Raw genomic sequence first — 18,147 nt, forward strand, 5'->3', positions numbered from 1 at the left:
AAAAACACATAATCTGACAGATGATGAAATGTTATCTTCGGCGGACATGAATGAGCCTGTGGTAAATGCACCATTTTATAGACTAATGTAGACATGTAATAATACAGAACAAAATAGAAATCAAAATTTATAGAAGAAAGACAAAGTTCTGATAAGACTTAGGTGGCTGATATATGTTTTGCACAGGACTGCAGGTAAACCGGCTGCATATTAGGGCTCATACATGCAAATGTATTATGACACTGCACAATTTTCCTGTTGTACTGGGACATATCAATGCGTCCATTAAATGTATGACCACACATTAGGCCTGCGTTTTGTTCCAGTGTCTTAGGGAAGAATACGTTTTTCGTTTTTTATGTCAGGTTCCGTATGGATGGAGCCAAGTAGTTACAGCTTGTAGATGCTTAAAAGCTTTTTTTTTTTGTTTTTAATAAAGAGTACCTATCATTGTGCAGGTTTTCCTGATCGGTATGCAGTCACTCCTGTCACTGGAGATCGGGTAATCATAGATACTTCCATGCTTGGTGATTTCTGTGAATGAGCCCTATTCTGATTTAATAGGGCAAATGCACAAAGCCCACCCGACATGTATCCATGGTTACCTGATCTTCCGGCGGCAGGAGCGGCTGCATGACAATCACGTACGCTTTAACTACAAAATGCTTTAAAGGAAACTTGTTATCAGTGATAACATCAAGTTTTTCAAAATTTTAATAGTGGCCAGGCTGAGCTGTGATCTGCTGTGATCCACTTCCACATTTCCAGGTCACCACTGCTCACCACTTCCTGGTCTCCTGTCAACACAAAGAATTGCCTGCTTCCAGGGCTACTGGCATCCTGACGTCCTTCTTAGGCCATCAGTGCGCTGGATGCCTTCTTAGGCCATCAGTGAGACGTCAGGATGCCGGGAGCCCCCCCCCCCAGCAAGCCGGATAGTGAATTGGTAACGAATAGCTGAATTTTGTGCCGTGCAGATGAAAGCACAGAAAGGGTCCTGATATTTTTTTACTTTTTACATGTAATTTCTACAAATACTGCGCCCCCTGCTGGACCCTTGAGGTATAGACCGGGTCGTGACGTCACATTTTTTTTAGAGAAATTGAAGCCTGCCTAATTATGTGCATTTCCCATAATTAGTGAATATTAGGAATTTCTCTAACTTTGCTTATGAAATAACATATTAAAAATAGATTTTGGCCAGTTGCCCTTTAAATCTTTCCTGATATGCCTCCACCATTTCTGTAGCCCATCTTTGGACCCGTTCTATTGTATCAATATCCTTTTGTAGGTGAGGTCTCCAGAACTGGACAGAGTATTCTAGATTTGGTCTCACTAGAGCTCTATACAGTGGGATCACAATCTCCCTCTTCCTACTGGTTATACCTCTAGCTATACCGCCCAGCAGGCGATTACCTTTCCCTACCGCCTGGTTGCACTGGTGACTCATTTTAAGGCTGTCAGAAATCACTACCCCTAAATCCTTCTCTTCTGCAGTCTTTTCCAACAGTAAAGTATTTTGCCTAAGACAGTAATGAAGGAGCTTGCAAGGGTGCTGGGTGTCAATCTTCTACCAATGAAACAGTTAGGGTCCTATTACACGGAGCGATTTTTTAACGATAAACTATCGCAAACGAGATTTTTTTATACCAGAACCATGGTCGTTAGTTACAATCATTACTACAATCGTTATTGCGATAGTTACTATGATCGTTTATTCCTTCTGATCCCAGCAAAACAATAAATAATGTGCAATTACACTAAACGATTATTGAAAAAATGCGGAATTACAGCGAACGATTAGCGAACAATTAATGATAATTTTAGGTTCAGATCTAAATCAACGATTGACATACGAACGATTTTTAGATCACTGCCTGCAATTACACAGAACGATTCCCGTGTAATAGGGCCCTAAGTGCTTATTGTACAGATAGGCTATCAATGTTATTGTTCTGAACCAACCCTTTAAGGCTATATTCACACTATGTAAAAACAACAGCCGTATTTCATAACAATTATGCTCAAAAACGTCTGTTTGTTATGAAATACGGCCCTTGTTTTTACATAATGTTAACATAGCCTAAAGGTGCAGGAAACTTGAATCTTTATAAGGCTTAGTGAACCCCGTCAAATCCTGGTACTTACTCAGCAGGCAGGCACCAGGTTCGGGGAAAGATGTTATAGTCTTTAGGAAAAAGCTTTAGTAAACGATTCATATTTCTTGCCAACAAGTCCTTCCTACATATTTCACTCATTCCTGGGAAGTGGTTGATTTTCTGTTGAGAAAAGATATATTCAGTAATAGAGAAGAAAAAGCTGACTCTTTCAATTTGCAAAGCTATTTATTCCCTTTTGAACTTGCCTGGAATCTCTTCATCTCCATTACACGCTCCAGTGAGACGGAGCAGTCTGTCCAGTAAACCGTCCACTCCTCTTCATCGCCAACTTCCTTCAATCCAGAAATACGTGCAGCACGACGCACTGAAACACAAGCAAATGCTGCCATTTTAGCCGCATCTCTACTTCACCTAATGTCATATTACATTAGCAACCAACCTGCAAGCCATAAGGCATGCCCTATATCATAATCAATATAAAAATGGAAACCAGTGTGAAAGTATATATGGGAAAGTATATGTGCAGCCAAGAACAAGACAAGATTTATAACAGAATATTGTATGCATCAAAAATATTCTTGCAATTGCCATTATGTATCTGCATTGTATGTCCCAAGGGATCAGTATCCCAATGGTACATTTCAATCTTGAAACTGAATTTGCCTTAAAGTAAGAAATGATCAGATGTATATACTATGAGAATAACATCTAAAATAGTTTTGCTGCCCGGGGACAGCATATTGCAGAAAGGGTCAGCTTTCATATTAGTCAAATAGCACAATCATTTTTGGGACTAATAGACTAACAGTCTACTGACCAGTGTAGGTTGGCTCCCATGTGTGTGTGTGTATATATATATATATATATATATATATATATATTTATTTACTACAATCACTGGTAAAGGAGAGGGAGCACTCCCCTTAAGCCTATAGACTATACTAGAGTCTGTCCTTTTTAAATGGGCCAATAATCACCAACGAGCGTTCCTAGGAGCACTCACTTAGTTGATAATCGGACCATGTAAAAGTGCCCAGCTCTTCGGCCGATTAGATCTCTTGTGCGGCCCAGCAGCATGGTTATTTGTGCCTTGTAAAGGATTATCTCACTGGTTGGCCGTACTCAGCCGATGTCTTTTCATGTAAAAGAACATGAGTTATTTATGCCATTTGGACCAACAGTAAGTAGAGTAAGTATGCTGTGTTCTAACATTTTTAGACATAATTTGAGGCATAAAACATCTGTAAAATTAAATGGGCTGTTTATGCCCCAAAATCGCAAGTATTTAGAGCCTGAAATGGCTGGTTTTTCTACAAACCCTCCCTAGGGTGCTAAATTGGAAAGCAAAAAAATGGAAAAAACAAAAACAGAAAGGGTTCAAATGAAAGAAATCTAGTCTAGTCAGAACAAATGGGATGGAAAGTATAAAGGGAGGATTTGCATTTCTCTTTTCTGTTGGATCCTCTTCTGGTTTTGTCACAAAAACTGCAGTGGTTTTCAAAAACAAAACTGCTGTGTGTGAAACCAGCCCTGTGTGTCTTACAAATGCCAAGTTATTATTATAATATTGGATGTATGCAACTGTATTTCATCAACTTACCACTCTCATACTTGCAGTTTGTTAAATTGATACCAATCAATCTGAAATAAAAGACAATAGTTAGAAGGTCATAAAATATACTGATAGTAAACATAGTGGCTCAGGTCTAGTTTTGCCCATAACAATCGATCACATCTCAGCTTTTATTTTAACAGAGCTTATAATGAACCCCCTCCCCATTGACGCCACCTTCATCAGGTTGGATTCTTTTCAGCTCCTAATACTGCCAAATGGATGTCAAGATCAGCAAATACTTTCTGTTACTGTTTGGGACATAGTTGCCTATGATGCCCTAACAACCAGAAGATATGGCTGACTAATCTCTATAGCCAGATGAATATTAAGAAAAATCTCTCACATATGGCCACTACTGTCATTATGCCACACTTCCCTAGTGGCAGACCCCACAATAAGCACCTGCGTTTTTTCTTCTTTTTCTTGTTGGACTGGTCGCTTGTGTCCATAGTGAAGTCTGTCTTTGGCTTTTCTAGTTCTTGGTCCCATTTGTCGTGACTTTGGCTTTCCTCTAGTGGATTAGTAGGTTGGGTATCTGGATTCTCAATGGTGGTTTCCTTGTCAGCTGGGGATGTTCTGCTCAAACTCTCCGTTTCTGACTCTTCCTCATCTTCTTCATCATCCCCTGAATCATCCTCCGATTCACTGCTCGCCTGGGTTTCTACTTTCATTTTTCAGGTAACCCTTAGCCTGAAGAATAAAAAGATATTAGAAATAGCAAAATTATACAGGAAAAAAAAAATCTACCAGTTCTTTCTTGCAGTCAGATTCAAAGCAATACTGACAACCAACCTCCCAGGAAAAAGTCTTATCAATGAATGATATGATCCAATGCATGTAAATAGGAGCCACTATTCCAAGAGTATTCTGGGTAGCTACAATTGGCTTTATAAGATCACAGTAGTCCCACTATAGTTACTGGTGATATAATTCACTGCTTATAAGAAGGCTGATGGATAGCCGTAACCACTATGTAGAGTCAGACAGAAATAACTGATGGCATTTTAGTCAACCGCCCCTTTAATTTCATTTTTGCAAACTTTTCTCCAGACCAGACATTTAGTCCAGTAGCAGAGGAGTATGTGAAGGTATTGAGGATTTCTTTATTCACTCTTACATAAATATTGACTGCTGTCATTAATACTCAGCATAGCTAATAATCGCCACGTTCCGCGATGCAGTTGCACTTTGGGCTGCAGTGGAGACCCACCTAAGAAAATGGAGAAGCCTGCAGTTACTGTGCGGCAGGGACTGGGAGCCATCAGGATGGCAGCTGCAGAGGGTGGGGGCAGGTGAGTATGTTTTTTTTTTAAATTTTATAATTAACTGACTCTCTTCTATATTTTTTTTTCTGGGGCTGGAATACCTCTTCCATTCCCATATACATGCACGCTTGGTTTGGATGAGCATGCATGTGTTCTTACCACAGCCAGAATCTATGTAGTTCTGCCAACCTTAGAACTAAAGCAGTGTTACGCAATCTGTGGTGCCCAGCTGTTTCAGTATTTCAACTCCCAACACGCTTCTCAGGTACACTGGGAGTTGTAGTTCTGCAAGGACGTGCACAGGTCTAATATGCAAAGCCACCTTATTACCCATGTCCATACAATGTGTACAGCCACCTTATTGTATGCCCCGTGTGTATACAATGTGTACAGCCAACTTATTGTATGCAGGGGCTGTCTTGACATTTCTGGGGCCCCAAGCGAAGTTATGTCTTGGGCCCCCCCCCTCGACACGCATTCCAAAACAATAGACCGCTGTGTGTTACCCCCAGTAGTATATACCCCTTGTGCACTACCGCCAGTAATATATACTCTTTGTGTGCTGCCCCCAATAGTATATACCCCTTGTGTCCTGCCCCCAGTAGTATATACCCCTTGTTTGCTTCCCCCAGTACTATATAGACCCCTGTGTGTTCCCCCAGTTATATATAGCCCCCCCCCCCGTGTGCTCCCCCAGAAGTATATAGACCTCCTGTGTGCTGCCCCAGTTGTATATAGACCCCCTGTGTGCTGCCCCCAGTTGTATATATACCCCCTGTGTGCTCCCTCACTAGTATATAGGCCCCCTGTGTGCTCCCTCAGGGGTATTTAGCCCCCCTGTGTGCTCCCCCACTTGGATACAGACCTTCTGTGTGCTTCCCCACTTGGATATAGACCCCTGTGTTCTCCAGTAGTATATAAACCCCCTGTGTGGTTCCCCCAGTAGTATATAGACCCCCTGTGTGCCCCACCAGTATTATATAGACCCCTTGTGTGCTTCCCCAGTAGTATACAGACCCCTGTGTGCTCCCCCAGTTATATATAGACCACCTGTGTGCCTCACAAGTAGTATATAGACCCCCTGTATGTTCCCCTAGTAGTATATAGACCCCCTGTGTGCCCCACCAGTAGTATATAGACCCCTGTGTGCTCCCCCAGTAGTATATAGCCCCCCTGTGTGCTCCCCCACTTGGATATAGACCTCCTGTGTGCTCTCCAAGTTGTATATAGACCCCATTCTGCTGCCCCAAGTAGTATATAGACCCCCTGTGTGCTGCCCCCAGTAGTATATAGACCCCTCTGTGAAGCCCCAGTAGTGTATAGCCCCCCTGTGTGTTCCCCCTGTTATATAGCCCCCCTGTGTGCTCCCCCATTTATATAGACCCCCGATGTGCGCTCCCCCAGTTAAACAGACCCCTGTGTGCTCCCCCTCCCATATAGTATATAACACAATAAAACAAACACTTATACTCACCTGGGTCCGGGCGTCTCCTCTTCTCTTCACTCTTGTGGCCCCAGGAAGGGTTTTCCCTGCGATCATAAGAGGCCGCACTCCCCTTGTCCTGGCGCCGATGCTTCAGTGATGTCACTGGAGCGCCGGCACCACAAGGACAAAGCTTCCACTTGTGACTACAGGGAAAACCCTTCCTGCGGCCACAAGAGTGACTGACAGGAAGGGAGCCAATGTCTCCCGCCCTGCCAGTGCTGCTGCATGTAACTATGAGCGCTCATTACGAGTGCTCATAGTTACAGTTCAGATGGCAGCAGCGAGCGGGGCAGCGGCCCTGTCCAGCGGTCTTGAGCACAAGAGCGGGGCGTGGGGGCCCCCCTGGATGTTGGGGGCCCCAAGCGATCGCTTGGGGTGCTTGGTGCCAAAGACCGCCACTGATTGTATGCCCCGTGTGTATACAATGTGTACAGCCAACTTATTGTATGCCCAGTGTGTATACAATGTATACAGCCACCTTATTGTATGCCCAGTGTGTATACAATGTATACAGCCACCTTATTGTATGCCCCGTGTGTATACAATGTGTACAGCCACCTTATTGTATGCCCCGTGTGTATACAATGTGTACAGCCACCTTATTACCCATGTCCATACAATGTGTACAGCCACCTTATTGTATGCCCTGTGTGTATACAATGTGTACAGACACCTTATTGTATGCCTTGTGTGTATACAATGTGTACAGACACCTTAATGTATGCCTCGTGTGTATACAATGTGTACAGACACCTTATTGTATGCCCTGTGTGTATACAATGTGTACAGACAACTTATTGTATGCCGTGTGTGTATACAATGTGTACAGACACCTTATTGTATGCCTTGTGTGTATACAATGTGTACAGACACCTTATTGTATGCCCCGTGTGTATACAATGTGTACAGCCAACTTATTGTATGCCCCGTGTGTATACAATGTGTACAGCCAACTTATTGTATGCCCCGTGTGTATACAATGTGTACAGCCACCTTATTGTATGCCCGTGTGTATACAATGTGTACAGACACCTTATTGTATGCCCTGTGTGTATACAATGTATACAGCCACCTTATTGTATGCCCCGTGTGTATACAATGTGTACAGCCACCTTATTGTATGCCCCGTGTGTATACAATGTGTACAGCCACCTTATTGTATGCCCCGTGTGTATACAATGGGGGACATTTATTAAGAACAGCGTTTTCTGCACTGGGCTTAAAAATGTCCCAGCAGCGCCAACAGTACGCAGATACGCACACTGCCTCTACATAAATCCTGTGCGCACCAGTGTGTGGGCCGAGGAAATCAACGCCAGCTCAGAGCTGGTGTAGGTTTCCTTATCATTTTTCTTCTATCCCCCCCTTCCCATTCCATCCCCTCCATGCCTTCCTGGTGCAGGGGGTGGAAAATGGCCAAATGCAAATATTTATTAGCAAAGCAGCCATTTGCGAATAAGTTTATTCACATCTGGGCATTTTCTGTTGAAAATACACCTTTTTGGGATGACAACTGTACCCCAATGTGTACAGGCAATTTATTGTATGCCCCGTGTGTATACAATGTGTACAGCCACCTTATTGTATGCCCCGTGTGTATACAATGTGTACAGCCACCTTAGTGTATGCCCCCTGTGTATACAATGTATACAGCCACCTTAGTGTATGCCCCGTGTGTATACAATGTGTACAGCCACCTTATTGTATGCCCCATGTCTATACAATGTGTACAGCCACCTTAGTGTATGCCTCGTGTGTATACAATGCGTACAGCCATCTTACTGTATGCCCCATGTCTATACAATGTGTACAGCCACCTTATTGTATTCCCCGTGTGTATACAATGTGTACAGCCACCTTATTGTATGCCCCGTGTGTATACAATGTGTACAGCCACCTTATTGTATGCCCCATGTCTATACAATGTGTACAGCCACCTTATTGTATGCCCCGTGTGTATACAATGTGTACAGCCACCTTATTGTATGCCCCGTGTGTATACAATGTGTACAGCCACCTTATTGTATGCCCCGTGTGTTTACAATGTGTACAGCTTCCTCTCCACATATACACAGCAGTCTCCCATGAAGCAGCACGTATATACAATGTATACAGCTCCCTCTCCCCATATACACAGCAATCCCCCATGAAGCAGCCTGTATATACAAAGTATACAGCTCTCTCTCCCCATATACACAGCAATCCCCCATGAAGAAGCCTGTACAGTGGTACCTTGGTTTAAGAGTAACTTGGTTTAAGAGCGTTTTGGTTTAAGAGCTCACAGTTTTTCAAAATTGTGACTTGGTTTAAGAGCATTGCTTTGGTTTAAGAGCTCCCTGTACTGGGTGGGAGCGCGAGTGGGGGAGGGGCAAGGCCTGCATAGCGGGGTCTACAGCACTGTACCCAGACCCAGGAAGTCTCCCTCACCTTCCAAATCATAGCAGATCCACTTCAGGCTGGGGCTTGCATCAGGGGACAGAACTGTGGGGGTAATCTCTCCATAGCTGTAACCCCTCTTTCACCGGACAGAGAGTGCTGCATGTATGTGCCCACATCTTCCCTGCTCATTCCTTCATGCTCCCTGCAGTCTGTCAGTCCTGATTGGTCCATGCTGAACACACACCCCTTCCCCATTGCTGTCATGTGACCACAAAGACCTCTGACAGCAGCCCTGCTTCTCTATTCTAGCCTGTTGTACTACACTACTGCATCATAGGGATCTGCAGTTTCATCCTGTATTTACAAACTGCTGCTGTTTTTCAGGTTTATGCACATAGTCACTGGCGGAACTACCGCCGTAGCAGCCGTAGCCGCTGCTACGGGGCCCCGCCGCATCAGGGGCCCGTGACGCGGGCCCCTGGAGCTTACATAGCCTGCAGCACCCGGCGGCTGAGCATGCCTCCCGGGTGCTGTAGCCGGGGGCCGGTCCCGTGCTCCTCCCGACCCGGAGACTCCTTTCCCCAACCATAGGGAAAAGGAGTCACTGGGCCAGGAGGAGCACGGGACCGGTCCACAGCGCTCCTGTCACCCCCCGTCTGATGCGCGGCTGCCGTCTGATGCCGCATCCTAGCCCCGGCAGCGCGCCTATCATAGAGTTCTGTGTGGGCTTGTGCTGCGGTTCGACTTCCGGCACAGAGACGTGTGCCGGAAGTCGCGGCCACAGGCCCACACAGAACTCTATGATAGGCGCAATGCCGGGGCTAGGACGCGGCATCAGACGACAGCCGCGCATCAGACAGGGGGTGACAGGAAAAAGGCTCGACGGGGGAGCGTGTTGTTAGGTGAGTTTTTTTTTCTTTTTTTAAACTTGCTTTCCTCGGAAGGGGCATCTATAAGGAAGGGGGGGGGGGGGAGAGAGGGGGGCATCTATAAGGAAGGGGGGGGGAGAGAGGGGGGCATCTATAAGGAAGGGGGGGGGGAGAGAGGGGGGCATCTATAAGGAAGGGGGGGGGAGAGAGGGGGGCATCTATAAGGAAGGGGGGGGGGGAGAGAGGGGGGCATCTATAAGGAAGGGGGGGGGAGAGAGGGGGGCATCTATAAGGAAGGGGGGAGAGAGGGGGGCATCTATAAGGAAGGGGGGGGGAGAGAGGGGGGCATCTATAAGGAAGGGGGGGGAGAGAGGGGGCATCTATAAGGAAGGGGGGGGGAGAGAGGGGGGCATCTATAAGGAAGGGGGGGAGAGAGGGGGGCATCTATAAGAAAGGGGGGGGGAGAGAGGGGGGCATCTATAAGGAAGGGGGGGGGGGGAGAGAGGGGGGCATCTATAAGGAAGGGGGCATCTATATGGAAGGGGGGGGAGAGAGGGGGGGCATCTATAAGGAAGGGGGCATCTATATGGAAGGGGGGGAAGAGAAGGGGGCATCTATAAGGAAGGGGGGGGAGAAGAGAAGGGGGCATCTATAAGGAAGGGGGGGGGAGAGAAGGGGGCATCTATAAGGAAGGGGGGGCAAGAGAAGAGGGCATCTATAAGGAAGGGGGCATCTATAAGGGGGGGGGAAGAGAGGGGGGCATCTATAAGGAAGGGGGCATCTATATGGAAGGGGGGGAAGAGAAGGGGGCATCTATAAGGAAGGGGGGGGGAGAGAAGGGGGCATCTATAAGGAAGGGGGGGGCAAGAGAAGGGGGCATCTATAAGGAAGGGGGGGAGAAGAGAAGGGGGCATCTATAAGGAATGGGGGTAGAAGAGAAGGGGGCATCTGTAAGGAATGGGGGGAGAAGAGAAGGGGGCATCTATAAGGAAGGGGGGGAGGGGGACATCTATAAGGAAGGGGGGAGAGAGGGACCATCTATAATGAAGGGGGGGAGGGGGACATCTATAAGGGGGGGGGGGGGGGGAGAGAGGGCCATCTATAAGGGGGGGACACCATAGGGGGAGAGCAGGCCATCTATAAGGGGAGAACATAGGGGGAGAGGGGGACAACATAGGGGGAGAGGGGGATATAAACGTACAACATTGGGGGAGAGGGGAACATCTATAAGGGGACAATAAAGGGGGAAAGGGGGCCATCTATAAGGGGACAATATAGGGGAAGAGGGGGCCATCTATAGGGGGGGGCAACATAGGGGACCATCTATAAGGGGACAACATGGGGGGGCATCTATAAGGGGGACAGCGGTGGGGGGGCAACATAAGGAAGCTATCTATAAGGAGGGGCGACAGAGAGGAGGGCCATATACTAAAATGGGATCACATAGAGTCAGCCTACCCGCTAAATGTGGGTGTAAAGGGGCCAATACAGATGTGCAGTTGTTAGAGATGAGGATGGTGACAGAGTGTGGAGCCTAATATGTCTGTCTGGCAGATTCTGTGGATTCGTGGCCCGGAAAGGTTCTCATAACGGCACAGGGCAGATGGAAAAGAAAATGAAAAGGGAAGAACTCCGATCAGAGAAGACGTCCCCTGTAAGTCACCTGATGTAACTGTACTGTAATTTATATGGTGTACAGAACCTGTGTAGAGCTGAGTGTGTTGATGGCATAGTGGTCGATCGAGAGGGGGTGGGGCCCCAATCAAAAGTTTGCTATGGGGCCCAGCCATTTCTAGTTACGCCCCTGCACATAGTATACATTATACTCCACATGGTGATTGCTATACTGTACAGTAACTTATAATATCACATATTCAGCTGTTTTTCATTGTTTGTTTATTTGTTTTACACGTTATTCAGAATATTAAATCATTACTTTTGGGTTGTGAAACCAATTGTCTGCATTTCAATGATTTCCTATGGGAAAATTTGCTTTGGTTTAAGAGTGGATTTGGATTACAAGCATGGTCCCGGAACGAATTATGCTCGTAATCCAAGGCACCACTGTATATACAAAGTATACAGCTTCCTCTCCCCATATACACAGCAGTCCCCATGAAGCAACGTGTATATATAATGTATACAGCTCCCTCTCCCCATATACACAGCAGTCCCCCATGAAGCAGCGTGTATATAATGTATACAGCTTCCTCCCCATGAAGCAGCATGTATATAATGTATACAGCTTCCTCCCATGAAGCAGCATGTATATATAATGTATACAGCTTCCTCCCATGAAGCAGCATGTATATAATATATACAGCTTCCTCCCATGAAGCAGCCTGCATATAATGTATACAGCTTCCTCCCCATGAAGCAGCATGTATATAATGTATACAGCTTCCTCCCATGAAGCAGCATGTATATAATGTATACAGCTTCCTCCCCATGAAGCAGCATGTATATAATGTATACAGCTTCCTCCCATGAAGCAGCATGTATATATAATGTATACAGCTTCCTCCCATGAAGCAGCATGTATATATAATGTATACAGCTTCCTCCCATGAAGCAGCCTGCATATAATGTATACAGCTTCCTCCCCATGAAGCAGCATGTATATAATGTATACAGCTTCCTCCCATGAAGCAGCATGTATATATAATGTATACAGCTTCCTCTCATGAAGCAGCATGTATATATAATGTATACAGCTTCCTCCCATGAAGCAGCATGTATATAATGTATACAGCTTCCTCCCATGAAGCAGCATGTATATATAATGTATACAGCTTCCTCCCATGAAGCAGCATGTATATATAATGTATACAGCTTCCTCCCATGAAGCAGCATGTATATAATGTATACAGCTTCCTCCCATGAAGCAGCATGTATATAATGTATACAGCTTCCTCCCATGAAGCAGCATGTATATATAATTTAAACAGCTTCCTTTCATGAAGCAGCATGTATATAATGTATACAGCTTCCTCCCATGAAGCAGCATGTATATATAATGTATACAGCTTCCTCCCATGAAGCAGCCTGTATATATAATATATACAGCTTCCTCCCATGAAGCAGCATGTATATAATATATACAGCTTCCTCCCATGAAGCAGCATGTATATAATATATACAGCTTCCTCCCATGAAGCAGCATGTATATATAATGTATACAGCTTCCTCCCATGTATAGCAGCATGTATATAATGTATACAGCTTCCTCCCATGAAGCAGCATGTATATATAATGTATACAGCTTCCTCCCATGAAGCAGCATGTATATAATGTATACAGTTTCCTCCCATGAAGCAGCATGTATATATAATGTATACAGCTTCCTCCCATGTATAGCAGCATGTATATAATGTATACAGCTTCCTCCAATGAAGCAGCATGTATATATAATGTATACAGCTTCCTCCCCATGAAGCAGCCTGTATATATAATGTATACAGCTTCCTCCCATGAAGCAGCATGTATATATAATGTATACAGCTTCCTCCCCATGAAGCAGCATGTATATAATGTATACAGCTTTCTCCCATGAAGCAGCCTATATATATAATGTATACAGCTTCCTCCCCATGAAGCAGCATGTATATATAATGTATAAAGCTTCCTCCCATGAAGCAGCCTGTATATAATGTATACAGCTTCCTCCCATGAAGCTGCATGTATATAATATATACAGCTTCCTCCCATGAAGCAGCATGTATATATAATGTATACAGCTTCCTCCCATGAAGCAGCATGTATATATAATATATACAGCTTCCTCCCATGAAGCAGCATGTATATATAATGTATACAGCTTCCTCCCATGAAGCAGCATGTATATAATGTATACAGCTTCCTCCCATGAAGCAGCATGTATATATAATGTATACAGCTTCCTCCCATGAAGCAGCATGTATATAATGTATACAGCTTCCTCCCATGAAGCAGCATGTATATATAATGTATACAGCTTCCTCCCATGTATAGCAGCATGTATATAATGTATACAGCTTCCTCCAATGAAGCAGCATGTATATATAATGTATACAGCTTCCTCCCCATGAAGCAGCCTGTATATATAATGTATACAGCTTCCTCCCATGAAGCAGCATGTATATATAATGTATACAGCTTCCTCCCCATGAAGCAGCATGTATATAATGTATACAGCTTTCTCCCATGAAGCAGCCTATATATATAATGTATACAGCTTCCTCCCCATGAAGCAGCATGTATATATAATGTATACAGCTTCCTCCCCATGAAGCAGCATGTATATATAATGTATAAAGCTTCCTCCCATGAAGCAGCCTGTATATAATGTATACAGCTTCCTCCCATGAAGCTGCATGTATATAATATATACAGCTTCCTCCCATGAAGCAGCATGTATATATAATGTATACAGCTTCCTCCCATGAAGCAGCATGTATATATAATATATACAGCTTCCTCCCATGAAGCAGCATGTATATATAATGTATACAGCTTCCTCCCATGAAGCAGCACGTATATATAATATATACAGCTTCCTCCCATGAAGCAGCATGTATATAATGTATACAGCTTCCTCCCATGAAGCAGCATGTATATATAATGTATACAGCTTCCTCCCATGAAGCAGCCTGTATATAATGTATACAGCTTCCTCCCATGAAGCAGCACGTATATATAATATATACAGCTTCCTCCCATGAAGCAGCACGTATATATAATATATACGGCTTCCTCCAATGAAGCAGCGCGTATATATAATATATACAGCTTCCTCCAATGAAGCAGCATGTATATATAATGTATACAGCTTCCTCCCATGAAGCTGCATGTATATAATATATACAGCTTCCTCCCATGAAGCAGCACGTAAATATAATATATACAGCTTCCTCCCATGAAGCAGCATGTATATAATGTATACAGCTTCCTCCCATGAAGCAGCACGTATATAATATATACAGCTTCCTCCCCATGAAGCAGCATGTATATATAATGTATACAGCTTCCTCCCCATGAAGCAGCATGTATATAATGTATACAGCTTCCTCCCATGAAGCAGCACGTATATATAATGTATACAGCTTCCTCCCATGAAGCTGCATGTATATAATATATACAGCTTCCTCCCCATGAAGCAGCCTGTATATATAATGTATACAGCTTCCTCCCATGAAGCAGCATGTATATATAATGTATACAGCTTCCTCCCATGTATAGCAGTGTAACTGCAGATCACTTATAAAACTTTCATCCCGTACACGGGCAGGCTGCGGTAACCAGGCACCGTTGCTATGGACGCTTTGCTTCGGTTCCTCTCTCCCCACAGCCGGTTCCTACCGTACAGATGGCCTCACTCTCCCGGGTGACTACGGCTTCATCCTGGTATACGGTACCGCAGCCAGATCCTCACCCGATTCCCGGGCCTCCCAGGGACAACAACTTGGCGGTAACCATGGAAACCGGGCATAGCCGCCACGGCTGGGGGCGGAGTGAGTGACAGGACGCCGGGTGACTGCACACTCCAGGACACCACTGTACATGTAACATATACTACCGTATATCCCCGAGAGATCCACCACTGTAACTATATCCCGCCATGTCACCAGAGAGCCCGGCCGGAGACTGCGCTAAGCCGCTGTTCACACCCCCTCTCATGTATACTGACAGGATGATGGCTGGTGTGTAGCTCTCTGTACCCAGGCTTACCCCATGGGGTCACCACCCATCAGGCACCTCAATGTCTGTATTGGTCAGTATCTGCGTGTACTTGCCGCAGTGGGGCGCTCATTGATCCCTAGTGGTCTTATTATTATATAGACACCCTCCTGCTGCCGGCACATAGGGACTCTTTTTGCGTGAATCTCCCCCTAATGCTTGTGTGCAGATTACTAGTGTCGCCAGCAGAGGGCGCCTGACATCACTTCATCTGTATCATTTAGCGGTGGGGACTTCAGCTGTTGTAAAACTACAATTCCCATCATGCCCGTAGAGCTTTTGGCAGTCCAGGCATGATGGGAAGTGTAGTTTTACAACAGCTGGAGGGTTACACGTTCCCCATGCCTGTAATTAAAACTTTTTTTTTTTTTTTAATGTTGGCTGTGCTAACATGGGATTCCCAGACCTCTGGTGTTTTATATGGACACATTGTCATCAATAAAGATATTTAGTAACAGCTGATTAGTTTTGTGTATGATTGGGGGAATATAGGAGTATGATAAAAGCTAAATACCACCATAATTATAAGCCAAAATAAAACGTGTGGATAGGTGGGTAAAACGTCCGTATTTTGCTAAAGCAGGTGGCAATTACGGACATTATTCTATATGGTGTGAGTACTGCCGGCCCATTGACTTCAATAGAGCATGTTATTATATTGAAAATATTGCTGTACATTAGCTTTATTTTCTTGTGTGTGAACATAGCCTCAAAGAAGTCCAGCCCAAACCAAAAAAACATGTCAAAGGGGTGCAGGAACATAAAAAAGAAGCAAAACTTAAATGTCCCTGTGCCCCTATAGTGCACATTAAAGGCGTTATCCAGCTCTACAAAAACATGGCCACTTTCTCCCTACTGTTGTCTCCAGATTGGGTGGGGTTTTGAAACACAGTTCCATTTAAGTAAATGGAGATTAATTGCAAACCGCACCTGAACTGGAGACAACAGTAGGGTGAAAAGTGGCCATGTTTTTGTAGCGCTGGATAACCCCTTTAAGCTCCATTTACTTCAATGGAACAGAGTTTCAAAACCCCACCCAAACTGGAGACAAGAGTAGGGGGAAAGTGGCCATGTTTTTGTAGCGCTGGATAACCCCTTTTACAGCTCCCCGACCACTGCCAGGCTCCAGTTTCTCCTGGGTTCAGGGAAGGGCCTGCTCTGCCAGTCAGTGACTACAGCAATGTCCCACCCCAGTCACTGATTGACCGGGCGGCCATTTCTGAGCCAGGACAAACAGTTTTTTTTGGGGCAGCAGAATCTATAGTACAGTCATTGGTGGTTCAGGAAGGTTTCCGATTGGTCACATCTAGAGATGAGCGAACCGGGTTCGGGTTCGAGTTGATCCGAACCTGAACTTTCAGCATTTGATTAGCTGGGGCTGCTGAATTTGGATAAAGCTCTAAGGTTGTCTGGAAAACATGGTTACAGCAAATGACTATATCCATGATTTCCACATAGCCTTAGGGCTTTATCCAACTTCAGCAGCCACCACTAATCAAATGCCGAAAGTTCAGGTTCGGATCGACTCGAGTATGCTCCAGGTTCGCTCATCTCTAGTCACATCATATCTCTGGAAAAAAAAATATAATAAAAAAAACTGAAAGTCCCATATACCCTAAAAGGTACACAACGGTGAATAGCCATGGCAGTTTTTAGAAAAAAGTAACCATGTTTTTCTAACTCTGAACAATGCCTTTAAAAGAATTACTTATACATATGTGTGTTTATTTATTTTTATAACAGTAAGACTATATTTTTTTTCATCCCTTTCCACTGCCAAAGAGGAGATACAGCAGTGAAACACTAGGTGGCGCTATAAGTTGTTTAAAAGTTGTACAGCATAGAAAAGAAACTTGTGGTAAGAAATCCATGTAACTATTAATCACAGGCTGGGTTCACACTACATTTTTTTCCATACAGATGGAAAAATGGAGACATTTGTGTGCATGCGTTTTTCCATTGACTTCCATTATAAAAGAAGGATCAAAATGCATCTTTTTTTTAGCGTACACAACGTATGGTCGATGTAAAAATGGATGCACACAAATGCATCCTTTTTCCTTCTTTTGCAAAAACAGATGAAAAACATGTAGTGTGAGCCCAGCCTAAGTTCACACTAAGTTTTAGCAATCCATTTTTGTTGTCCGTTTTTACAAAAAATACTGATACATTTGTGTATATCCGGTATATCCGTTTTGATCCGTTTTTTCGTTGACTTCCATTATAAAAAAAAAATCTGAACACGTTTTTTTAATGTACACAAAAACGTAGACAACTGAATTTTTGTGTACATTAAAAAAAGGATGCATTTTGATTTTTTTTTATGAAAGTCAATAGAAAAATGGATGCACACAGATGTATCTGTTGTTTCATCAGTTTTTTTGTAAAAACGGATTGCAAAATTGTGTGAACCCAGCCTGACTGATTGATATTTACACTGATTTCTTTCCCCAAGTTTCTTTCATATGCTATACAACTTTTAGAGATGAGCGAACCGGGTTCGAGTCGATCTGAACCCGAACGTTCGGCATTTGATTAGCTGGGGCTGCTGAACTTGGATAAAGCTCTAAGGTTGTCTGGAAAACATGGATAAAGCCAATGACTATATACATGATTTCCACATAGCCTTAGGGCTTTATCCAACTTCAGCAGCCACCGCTAATCAAATGCCGAAAGTTCGGGTTCGGATCGACTCGAG

The 18,147-nt window shown here is 44.3% G+C and overlaps 1 protein-coding gene across 6 annotated transcripts in view; it reads right to left on the reverse strand.

Moving 5' to 3' along the window:
- The window catches only part of TTLL13 (tubulin tyrosine ligase like 13), a 31,474-nt gene extending 15,859 nt beyond the window's left edge, over positions 1-15,615 (reverse strand). Inside the window, exons 1-5 of one of the 6 annotated variants that reach the window (XM_069984303.1) lie at positions 15,506-15,615; positions 4,138-4,425; positions 3,721-3,761; positions 2,366-2,484; positions 2,149-2,279 (exon numbers count right to left, since the gene is read on the reverse strand). In XM_069984303.1, coding sequence (XP_069840404.1) covers positions 2,149-2,279; positions 2,366-2,484; positions 3,721-3,761; positions 4,138-4,406 — 560 coding nt within the window. In that variant the 5' untranslated portion in view covers positions 4,407-4,425; positions 15,506-15,615. Of the gene's footprint in view, positions 1-2,148; positions 2,280-2,365; positions 2,485-3,720; positions 3,762-4,137; positions 4,426-14,992; positions 15,260-15,288; positions 15,402-15,505 lie in introns of those variants that run through there. The other 5 variants (XM_069984322.1, XM_069984313.1, XM_069984281.1 and 2 more) reach the window with 5 other exon arrangements.
- Between the last annotated feature and the right edge of the window lie 2,532 nt (positions 15,616-18,147).

This window comes from Dendropsophus ebraccatus, chromosome 1, assembly GCF_027789765.1.
Source record: "Dendropsophus ebraccatus isolate aDenEbr1 chromosome 1, aDenEbr1.pat, whole genome shotgun sequence".
NCBI lineage: Eukaryota > Metazoa > Chordata > Amphibia > Anura > Hylidae > Dendropsophus > Dendropsophus ebraccatus.